Source organism: Ambystoma mexicanum, chromosome 11, assembly GCF_040938575.1.
Source record: "Ambystoma mexicanum isolate Mex_15411 chromosome 11, UKY_AmexF1_1, whole genome shotgun sequence".
Lineage (NCBI taxonomy): Eukaryota > Metazoa > Chordata > Amphibia > Caudata > Ambystomatidae > Ambystoma > Ambystoma mexicanum.
In genome coordinates, this window is record NC_090934.1 from 357,976,342 (window position 1) to 357,988,463 (window position 12,122).

The 12,122-nt window shown below is 47.7% G+C and overlaps 1 protein-coding gene across 9 annotated transcripts in view; it reads left to right on the plus strand.

Moving 5' to 3' along the window:
* EYA3 (EYA transcriptional coactivator and phosphatase 3) overlaps positions 1–11,229 on the plus strand; it is a 2,553,793-nt gene extending 2,542,564 nt beyond the window's left edge. For 5 of the 9 annotated variants that reach the window (XM_069623072.1, XM_069623071.1, XM_069623078.1 and 2 more), the window contains one exon: positions 9,946–10,161. In XM_069623072.1, coding sequence (XP_069479173.1) covers positions 9,946–10,026 — 81 coding nt within the window. In that variant the 3' untranslated portion in view covers positions 10,027–10,161. Of the gene's footprint in view, positions 1–9,945 lie in introns of all 9 variants that reach the window. The other 4 variants (XM_069623074.1, XM_069623073.1, XM_069623079.1 and 1 more) reach the window with 1 other exon arrangement.
* Positions 11,230–12,122: the final 893 nt, after the last annotated feature.

Here is a 12,122-nt window from a genome sequence, read left to right on the forward strand (position 1 = left end):
GATAGCAAGATTTATCAAGCTGGGTGAGAAGCGCAGTGTGATGTCACAGGCAGTTTTTTTCAAAACACAGTGATAAAAAACACACACATCTAATGTGTATTAATATTATAAAAGATAATCTAGGTTATAGGTGACCCTATAATGAATAAAACAATAACAGGGTCACTCATGTGTTGCAAGACTAAATTCATTTAGATCTAAAACTATGATAAATATAGCATGTTTCACAATACACACTATCTGGCTAACCTGTCATACTTGCACACAAGCTCAGAATTTATTGCACCCATTTTGTGATTGATATATATCAACTAGGTTGCCTGTAAGATGAACCAAAATTCAAGCTCCAGAACCCATGCACGATCAGTATTTCATTCCACTGTGACACACATACTGATGTGCCATGGGTTTTTACGAGCACAACAGCCCTGGTATAGAAAAAGGAGCACACGTTTGAATGGGGATATCCGTGATTCGCTAATAATGCGAGGTGAAGGTAATAACGTAAGTATAAGTACATGTATTGAATGAGCCATTTTGCATATAAATGCTTGTTAACTGCAGAAGTGAGAAGTTGGTTGTGGTGTTATGCAGCGCGGGCCGCTTCGTCTAAAAGTGAGACGTGACCCTCATTCGACAATCACGTGATCGAGCACACGTTAGAGTCACGTGGTGTCCAATGCGTTTGATCAAGCAAAGCTGCTCATCTCACAGTGCAGTACCGCCTGAAAGAGTGTGTGGATATTACATGTTATAATTCTGACGTAACAGTCATTGTGCTCATCAGTGTGTCAAATCGAGTAGTTACCGCGAGGAACCAACACTCAAAGGGACCATTCCCAAGGCATCAAACATACAATCGTGGGGCCCCTGGTTCGCTGTTAACATTGGGATATACTGTTTGAGTTTGAGAAATACGCCGGGGCTGGGACGTACAGAATAATGGACTAAAAGTTAGAACTCAGAATCAGTTGTTTTTTATTACATTGCCATGAGTGTGCCAACTTTAACAGGCATTATAGTCACTTAGCCTTAAGTGTGAACCTGCTCTGGAGTATCGAGAGGTATCCCATGGGATGGTCCAGGCAAACACACACAAAATAGTAATTTCACTTCACAAGTTATAGGTGGAAATCGAACAGTCTTGTGTTTAGCTTCCTACAGTACATATGGTCAATCTCCCCATGGAATGATTGGTCTACGATGCATGGTCCCGTTTATGATAGCATGGTCAAGGTCTGCCAAGGTATTGATTCGTTTAGATCCTGCCGATCTGTTTTTAGACGGAATATCCAATTTTGTTCTCGTTTCAGTAACAAAGCTTGCATATCCCCCCTCTCCAGGGGCACACAACCTTCTCAATTATGGACCATTGAAGGTCTATGGAAGAGTAGTTGAGTTCATGAAAGTGTGCCACCATAGGTGCATTCTCCCTCTGTTCTCTGATGCAAGACACATGTTCTTGGATCCTTTTTTTATCAGTCTAGTTGTCATCCCGGTTGTATACTAATTGACCTTTTCACAATTGACCTCTGGAGAATTGACCTTGGGAGAATTGACCTAATTTAGAAGGTCAATTAGGACATATATGCAGGGGGAGACCTCCCGCAACCCCCCCATCCAATCCAAAACCCCCTGCAATCCCCTTATATTATTTATAATCCAAAATCAACCCAATACATATATAAAATAATATAAAGGTCAATTGTGCAGAAGGTTAATTAGGACCACTATAATTGGGTCAATTGTGCAAAAGGTCAGTAGTAAAAGGTCAATCTTGGTAATACCGTCATCCCAATATATTTTGGGGTACCCACTGTTGTGTTACTCATTGGTTCTCTCACAAGGGCCATTGTGGAATAACGTGATTATTGTTGCAATTGTCAAAGGTAATACTGGGGTATTGTTCCTTGATTGTGTTACAATACTATTGCTAGTACGAACACTGCATATCCAGAGGCACCCTATTGTGGGTTGGTTGTACTGCCCTTCCAGTGTAAAACGGAAGTGCAGGTGGTTCTGCTCCAGGGAATTTCCTCTTTGGTGTGCTCTGGGGGACGCCTTGACAGCGAATGGGAATTCAACCTGCCCTATTCATTCCCTCCAGTCCCTGTCATTCCGCCGGTTCACAGCAGACTGCGTCTGTTTGGGCCGTGATGAGCTTGATCGCTGCTTACTGGGCCCGGTGAACATGGTATACGGAGTTGTTGCACATGGCCGTCTGCACTCCCTGGCATCTTGCGCAAGATGGACCTCCTCACCTACTGAGGAGGGAGGGCCCTGCATCCAAATCGCTGCAGCTCGAATCTTCATGCCTGGCTGTTGAAAGGCTGAGGTATAGGGAGTGGGCTTTATCAGAGGATATTCTTGACATGCTCCGAGCTGCTAGAACACCCGCCACCAAGACCGTTTATGCCTGCAGGTGGCTAAAGGAACAATTACATCGGTTAGTTCTGGTGAGGTTCCTCAAGTTCTTTGTGTCTCAGACACAGGAGAACAGGACTGATGACCAGCTTTTCATTGCTTAGTAGTGTGCCTGTGCAGGCAAGGCTGTCACGAAACAGACCCTGCCTCGATGGATTATTATCTGAGTCTTGAAATGCGATGATCTGGTCGGTAACGGGTCCCTGAGGGTCTCGGGACTCACTCCACAAGAGGGATGGCCTCCAACTCGGCTGTGCAATACAGAGTGCCTGGTCTTGGTATTTACCAAGCAGCCACATGTGGGCTTCCTGCACACATTAGCGAAGCATTATTGCTTGAAATATATGTCTGGTCAGAATGCTTGTTTCGGCAGGGCTGTCCTTCAGTGTTTTTTAGTTTAGGTGGTATCCTTACTACCCTTCCTCCTCCAGATTATTGTACTGCTTTGGGATTGTATCCTAGATGAGGGATCCGTGGGAGGAAGGCATTCATTAGAAGAACAAATTACTTAACTCTTGCTAATGTGCTTTCTGATGGACGTTCCTCCCACGGATTCCTCATTGCCCTCCCTGCCTGTCCCTTTTTGGGTAGCTAGTGCACCTTAGTTCTGTGGTCCCTCAGCATCCAACTAATAGCGTAAAAGGGTGGAACTGAGGTCACAGGCGCTGTACCTCCATATTTACTGGCCCTGACATGTCCACTGTGTAGAGGTGTTGGGTTGAGCCAATACAGAGCTGCGCTGCACTCCCTGGCAGCAGAAAAATGTCCAAAGAACCACTGCGCCGGGATAGGGATATCATAGATGAGGAATCTGTTGGATGAACATCCATCAGAAAGAACATTACACAGAGATAAGTAATTTGTTCTTATGGGGCTAAAGGATTTCATTATGAGTTAATACTTTCCATGGTTGAAATCTGCCTCTACACCTTCACTCTCATATCTTTTTTTGAGTGAGATGGTATACTGTACCTATTGACACTTAAAAAGCGATTGAGAGGGTCCACAGGAAATCTCCCCAACTCTATGAATGAAGCCATTGTCATTCTAATACACAACAAGGGCAAAGACTGGACCGACTGCGCTTCCTTCCGCCCAATAGCCCTAATGAACGGAGTTGCCAAAATTCACACCATGGTCCTGGCCAACCGCCTTGAAGTAATCCTCCCCAAACTAATACACACTGACCAGTCGGGTTTTATTAAGGGCAGGTAAACATCGGGCAATGTTAGAAGACTGGCCCACCTGATTGAAAAGACGCAGAAAAAGAACATCCTGGCCCTTCTCCTGGCAATCAGCGCCAAGAAGGCTTTCGATTGGGTCGAATGGGGGTTTCCTGTTTGCGGCGATGGGAGGAATGGGGTTTGGCCCGGGTTTCATCTCGCGAGTACGGGCAAATTACCGGAACCCAATAATCCGGCTAGCAATAAATGGCCAAATATCAGCCCCCGTTCGGGTAGCATGGGGCACGAAACAAGGCTGCCCGATGTCACTGCTCCTCTACGCCTTCACCTGGAACCGTTTCTGGAGATGGTGAGAGCGACCGAGGATATAAAGGGGGTCCCGTTTGGTGGTGAGGAACACAAGATCGCTTCCTTCGCAGATGACATGATATTGTCGCTGACCCAACCGATCCCTTGCCACTGCTAGCAGGGAGGTGAACTGGACAGGTTCAGCCAAGTAGCAGGCCTAAAAAACAATGCCCACAAATCTGAAGCGCTCCCTCTAACCTTGTCAGCTACCGCGGTCCAGGACCTCAGAAAGGCTTACAACTATAGATGGGTTGACTGGTTTATTATATTATAGTCATAATGTCGACAAACAAAAATGTCGAAAAGAAAATGTAGAAAACAATAATGTCGACATCCTATACATATAATGTAAAAAGTCATTTTTTAGAAAAAAAAATGTTGACAAACAAATGTCAATTAGAACTATCAACACCTCACCCAACACCCCCCTGCCACCCCCCCACCACCCTCTCACTCCTCATACTCAACACATTCTAATTATATATTTATTTATTTCAATAAATAAATAAACAAAAAGAGTATCATTTACTATGGGGGGGTCCCCCCCCAACCCCCCTCACCCAACACCCCCCTGCCACCCCCCCAGCACCCTCTCACCCCTCATTCTCAACACATAGTAATTATATATTTATATATTTATTTATTCAATAATTAAATAAATAAAGAGTATCATTTACTATGGGGGTGTCCCCCCCACACCCCCCACACCCCACCACCCTCTCACCCCTCATACTCAACACATTTTAGTTATATATATATATTTATTTATTTATACAATAAATAGAAAATTTCGAAAAAATGTCGACATTGTTTGTCGACATTATTTTTTTTGACATTTATTTTTCGAAATTTTGACTGTCGACATTTTTACTGTCGAAATTATGACTGACCACCGGGTTGACTCTTCAATAAAGTACTTTGGAATTCATCTGACCAAGACCACAGTGGACTTATACACGGCAAACTTCCCTCCGCTCCTCCAGAAGGTGAAATGAAAACTGGTGGATTGGGGCCCCCTAGAAATCTCGTGGTTGGGTAGAATTAACACCCTAATGTTGACGATCTTGCCCCTGCTCGTTTATCATTTTACAGCCCTCCCGGTTCGAGTCCTGGCGACTTTCTTTAGGACCCTACAAAAAATAACCAGTTCAGTTCGGCTGGAACCGAAAGCGCCCGAGAGTGGCAGCCTCCCTCATGAAAGCTTTGTCTGACAGGGGTGGGGTGGGGGAGCCGGGTTTTAGGGTACACTATCTGGCTGCACAGATTAGAGTCATCAGAGATTGGCAAAGAAATGACAGAGGGAAGGTGTGGAGGCGGATGGATAGAGCAGTGGAGGGGGTTCTGTGCTTGCCGAGGCACGATAGACCTTCCCGAATGTACTGTGCTGATATAACATCGACAACAGGTGATGCATGGGATCAAGCTATTAATAGGGCACACATTACCACTTTCCCATCCCCGTACACGCCTCTGCATGGGAATCCACAATTCACACCAGCAGTCATCAATGCGCAGACTTTTGATCCTTGGTTCCAGGGGGGCTGCAGGATGGTGCGGGATATGTTGATGGGGGGCGAGGTGAAACAATTTGAGCAGTGCAAGAAGGGCTTTGGCTTGGGCGAGAAGCAGAGATTTTCCTACCTCCAGATCGGGCAGTGGGTCTCCCAGCAGTCACTCAAGCAGGCGGGCACGCACTCCCTCACCCAGTTCAAAAAGTACCTAGATACAGACTCAGGGGGTGGTGTTGTCCATCTATAAACTTAGTAAGCGCCAAGAAACCTTGCAGTCCAGGAACTATATGGTCAAATGGGAGCAGGATGTAGGGACGGGCATAAAGGAATCCGAATGGGTAAGGCTGTGGTCTCAGATCCCGAAACTTGCAAGATCCATTCAAATTCGGGAGATGTGGCTGAAACTGATGCTGAGGTGGCACCTAACCCCAATCAGGTCAAATAAAATATACCCCAATGTGTCAGGGTTGTGTTGGAGGGAATGTGGCACGGTGGTCTCCTGGGCTCATGTCTGGTGGGAGTGCCCAAAAATGTATCCCTTTTAGTCTCAGGTCCATGCAGCGGTTGCCCAGGTGCTGGGAGTTAAGCAAAGTAAAAACAGAGGGCTGGACTTATTAGGCCTCAACGGGATGCTGTCAACTCTTGCCACCAGAGCGGACCGCAAACTTTATGTGATAATGGTGCTGGCGGCTGCGCTGGTCCTTGCCCGGAAGTGGAAGTCGAGGGACCCCCCACAGGAGCATGAGTGGGTCGCTAAGCTGTGGTCGCTGGGGGCCATGGAATGGCTCACCTACTCTATCCAGGGGTTGCACATGCGATTAATGTCGGACTGGGCTAATTTATTAACATAACTAAAAGCGGGGGCCAGCCGGGTCTGGTGCCCCAAGGCTATGGAACTACTGGGCATTATTAGCCCACAAGACGAATCGGACCTGTGAAGACTTGGATATGTTAACGCACCCACAATAGGGAGTGGCTGGCTAGATAACTTGATTCAACGGCCCACCCTGGCACCTTGGCCAATTTCTCCAGCATGGGGTCTGGCATGGATTCACATGCTCATGAATATTCCCCGTCGTCAGGCTGGGACTCCTCGGTAAAGAAAAATCAGTATCAGTTTCGTTTCTGATCTGTCTTTCGTAGTAGTAACCAATCACTGATCTCTGCGTCATACTGACAACAGCCAATGACTGCCATATCCCTAAGCCCCGCCTCTGGCAGCCATCTTCTGATTTTTACCGCACGTTCAAGTGTTGGGATCCTCGTGCTATTGCTCTCGAGCTTTAGTGCTTTTTTCGTGCTTTTTCTTAGGAAAATGTTCTCTTTTTCAGTCAAAAGAGCCTCAAGCTCCACCGTTTCTTTATCCGATCTACGGGGACCCGTGTCGGATTCTTCTACGCCCCTCAAGAGTGAAGATTTCGTCGAGCCACGCTTTTGGAGGACTCCAGAAGTTTCTATGGCCCATCTCGATCATGGCCCTGGAGAAGGGAAGCTCGACGCCCGGAAAGCTGTTCAGGGTCTGCCCTGGATACCAGCTTCAGAATGTCTTTAAGGAGGACGAACACTCCCTTTGCCTCTACTGCCTGCATGAGGACAAGACGCACGTGGAGAAGGACTGTGCGTTTTGCGGCAATATGTCGGAGCAGACCATGAAGGACCGCCATCTACGTCTCGCCAACTGGCTGGAAGGGAAGAGCCCGTCGGGCGAGAAGAAGAAGTCCGAGCGGTCTTCTAAGACCTTTGAGGGCACCCCGGCGACGGGGGTCCAACAGAAGGCCAAGCACCGCGAGTCCGCTGGCACTGGGAGCGCCGAACGGTCGGGCTCTACGGGCGCCAGGCAGGGTGCATCCTCCCCGGTGCCATCACCCACGAGCCAACGCTCTGGCTCGTGTAAGAGGAAGGCCGAGCACCCGGCGAAGCTCCTGGAGAGACCCCGGTCGAGCTCGAAGGCCCCATCGGAGGGGGAGCGAGGTGGTGACCCTACCCCCAAGGAGAAGGCGGTGAGCACACCTAAGGTGGTGAAAGCCTTAATCCACCTGGCCAAGGCCTCTATCGAGACAGTCGCGGCGGCCCTGGCTCAGCCTGTGGAGGCTACACCAGTGGTGGCAACCTCGGGGCCCAGAGTCTCCCTGCCACCGCAGAGGGAGTCCTCTTTCATGCCCATCGACAGGACACCCGTGAAACCTCCGGCGGAGAAGAAAAAGGGGCGGCAGGAGGTCGTCGTGGATTCGGCCTCAACCTCTGAGGAGGAGCTGATCGAAGTCTTAAGCCATGGCGTTGGCGTGGAAGAAGACCAGCCCGTTGGGAGGGACCCCGACGTAGGAGACGACAAGAACGTCAAGGGTGCCGACGGGGCTACTCCCCTCAACCAGTGCCGCAAGACAACTCGGCGGCCATTTTGTTGGCTATACAGTCCTTATGCTCGGAGATAAGGACGAGATTGCCGTTACCACCAACGGAGGAACCTCTCCCGACGGGGGACCCGGAGCCAGGCCCTTCTGGGAGCCCTCCTCCTAAGAGAAGAAGGATTCATCCTCCACCTCCTTTTCAACCATCGCGCCCTGCTCAGCCCTCCTCCCCGTCCACGACCCGTGGGGATGATACGGGGACTGACACAGCCGCGACGGGCACAGACGACGAGGTACTCCCGTCGTCACCTCCTCCCCGGGCTTCCCCACCCGACGAGATTGGATCGTTTCATGCCATGATCGCCAGGGCATCCAAGCTTTTCCAGCTCTGCCCGGAAGAGAAGAAGAAGGAAGGTTTCCTTTATCAACGGCGCGAGACCAAGAGGAAGACGGTCCTCGCTGTACCTCTACTGGACGAAATCTGGGATGAGGGTCTCGCCCTCCTCAAGAACCCATCCACAACGCCTGCGAGAAGGGATCGGTACGAGGAGAAGTACCGGGTCCCGGATGCGGCCCCCTTGTGCCTTCGGGCACAGCCGACCCCGGACTCAGTCGTCTCCGCGGCGGCCAGGAAGAAAGCAGGGGGGCCTCGGCCTCTACGTCAACCTCCCCGCCGGAAGGCGAGGGAAAGAAATTGGACACGATGGGACGCAGAGTCATCTCTTCGGCAGCGATGACGATTAAGGCTGCCAATGCCTTGGCTATCATAGCCCGCTACGACAGGGAGTTGTGGTACAAAATCGCCCCCCTGCTGGAGTTCTTACCAGATGACAAGAGGGCAGAGGCCCTTGAGATCTTGCAGGAAGGAAAAGTGGCATCGGACCACGCCATTACGATAGCGACGGACATCGCTGACCCTGGATTTCGCCAGTTGGGCAAAGGCGTGTGCCTTAGACGGCGTGGATGGCTCAAGGCAACTGACTTCCGTCAGGACGTGCAGACCAGAGTCTTGGACATGCCGTTCGACGGGAACAACCTGTTTGGAAAAACAGTGGACGACTCGCTACAAGCCATCAGGACGGACACGGAACGGAGGCTTCCATTTCCAGATGGCTCTCCGGCTGTATCATGTACTGTCATTGGTTGGCAAACCGACCGCTGCCTGGCAGTCCGAGAACCCATTCCACCAGAGCGATCGCAGCTACCACGGCGTTCCTATCTGGTGTGCCCTTGCTGGACATCTGCAGGGCTGCTACGTGGAGGTCGACGCGCACCTTCACGAAATTCTACTGCGTCGATCGGGATTCCAGGGAGAAGTCCAGGGTCGGCCAAGCAGTGCTGCGCAACCTGTTCGCCTAAGGTGAGCCTGGTGAGGAGGTAAGAATTGCTTAATGTTGAGCCTTTGCCACCTCCCGTGGTTGTGCATGTGTGTACTGCTATGTCAACTTTTATTCATGAGCATGTGAATCCATGCCAGACCCATGCTGGAGAACAACAGTTACAGGTAAGTAACTTGTTCCATATCATGCATTATACTTCTATTTCATAGCTCGTAGTTATGCTATCATCAGACCTCTTGGTAGAAATGGGCACCAATTAACCAGAATACTGAGAAACGGAAACAATATGCAAAGCTTATCACTGTTTTTATGTGTGTCATCTACTATAGCTCTTGGTCAATTTCATAAATGGCCCTCAGAATTCCCACCCGACTCTATGCGTCTCAAGGTTGGTAACGTGAGATGTCAACTCAGTGATAGGGCTCAATAGAATGTCTTAGCGAGCTTAAAGCCAAATTTGTAGCTCAAGCCTCCTACGCTCTTGATAGCCCCATTCCTCTGACAATTTGCTCTTGAAAGTGAGACAATTGTCGCTTCAGGAGGTCCTGTGTGGACATTCAGAAGAAAGAAAGATGGCAGCTGTACGAATTACTCATTGACTAGTGTTCAAGAAGCAGCATATGTTGTAGGGATTACTCCTGTGGTCTAGTTTATATTGACACTTACGGATTGCCTGAGTGTGATTACAGTACTCCTTACAGAAAATTATTTTTTAGAAACTACCCCATGTACTGTTGCCGTTTTCTCATAATTTTAATTGTATTAATATGTCTCTATTTTCTTTTTCTAGCACAATATGCCTTTTTGGAGAATAGCTAACCACAGCGATCTTGTGTCACTCCACCAAGCCCTTGAGCTGGACTTCTTATGAAGAGCATAGAGGAATATGTTTGCCTTGTTTAAAAGTCTTTTTTTTTTTTTAAAGGCACTTTCGTATGCTTCTACCTGTGAACATGAAGCATGACGGAGAACAATACGGATTTATCTCTGAAACTGCATTATGGAGCATGTCATTTTGTACATTGAACCAGGCGTGTTTTTACGGAAATAAGACAATTCACAAAGATACAGTGCTGTAGTCAACATTTAATTTTTTTGTTTCGAACATTACGGATTCTAATTTTTCAGTAAATGTGTATAAAATGGAACAAATTCGTAAAACTGAGTTGGGAACATCTTTCTGTTGGCACTATCACAGGAGAATTTACTACAATTTTTTTTAATCTGTAATGTTTTTAAAATTCTCCAGATACAGAATCAAATTCGAAGTACATGCAAATTGCAAACTTGTGAAGTTTAGTGTGCAATGACTAGAGAAAGATACTGAACTTTAAGCTACAAACCGAAAACAAGACTTCAAACCTTTTTGTAAAACTCTTTACACTTTCTGAAATAGCATTGTCTGTGAAAGTGTTGTGCCCAAGTGGGCAATCTACTCCAAATATTTTTGGGGAGAAGTTACTGTACATTTTAGCTCTAGTATATTTTAGGTCTGATCTTTGTGTTGCATGCCTTAATCAGGAGGAGTCCTAAGTGAAGAGTTAGTGAGTGCTTCAGGTGTTTGTATGTAAACATATACCCACCAAAACTAATCTTTCACAATCCTTTGATAACAGAATACGGCTTTATGCCAGCCAGGAACGGTCCTAGCTAGCTACCTAAAACCCCTACACTGAGGTGTAAATGAAACTAAATCTACTTTTATGTGCACTCGTTAATCATGTTTTTATTTTACAAAAGGGTGTGCAGCATTACCCATTATTTTGGATTTGACCATTGTAAGTAAACTACTCCTTCTGCTGAAAGAACTAAGTACCATATTCTGAGTTCCCCAGATGCTTTCCATCACATTGTTTTTCCTGTGACACTGTGCATTATTGTATCTAATTATTTTACAGTATGCAAACAGTCTCCTGGGCAACATTTATATTCTGAAAACGTGTGCATGTGTTCATTTTCAGACACACACTACCTCTCCGTTACTTGCACACCAGGTCAAGTTAAAATGTTGATGACGTTTCTGTGAAATGCGATCATTCAATCTGTAAATAAATTATGCTTTTGACATAATGGGTACTTGCCTATATGTATAATTTGTTTTGAGCCGTTCTTGGCTTCGCAGACTTTATTCCGAATGCCCTCTAGCAGCTGGCAACCTTAGACATTCACACTGATCTGAAAACGTTAAAAAGCATAAAGTGGCTTGTTTCCAGCTGGCAAACTAACCTTTTAAATATTAAAACAGCGTTCTAAGTAACATCGTTTCTCCAGCATGGGGTCTGGCATGGATTCACATGCTCATGAATATTCCCCGTCGTCAGGCCGAGAATCCTCGTTATAGAAAAAAATCAGTATCAGTTTCATTTCTGATCTGTCTGTCTTAGTAGTAACCAATCACTGGTCTCTGGGTCATACTGCCCCCAGCCAATGACTGCTCTCCCGAAGCCCAGCCTCTGGCAGCCATCCTCAGATTTTTACCGCACGTTCAAGTGTTGGGAGTCCTCGTGCTTAGCTCTCGAGCCTTTGCTGCGTTTTCACGCTTTTTCGGGAGATCTTTCTCATTTTTCGGTTAAATAGAGCCTCAAGCTCCACCGTTTCTACATCCGATCAACGGGGATCCGTTTCAGAGTTTTCAACGCCCCTCAAGGGTGAAGATTCCGTCGAGTTATGCTTTTGGAGGATTCCAGAAGTTCCGAGGCCTACCCCGGACATGGCCCAGGAGAAAGGAAGCTTGACGCCCGGGAAGCTGTTCAAGACCTGCCCTGGATGCCAGCTTCAGAATGTTTTCAAGGAGGCCGAGCATTTGTTATGCCTCTACTGTCTCCATGAGGACAAGACGCACACGGAGAAGGACTGAGTTTTGTGGGAACATGTCGGAGCGGACCATGAAGGATCGCCACCTCCGTCTCGCCAACTGGCTGGAAGGGAAGAGCCCGTCAGGCGAGAAGAAAAAGAAGTCTGAGCGGT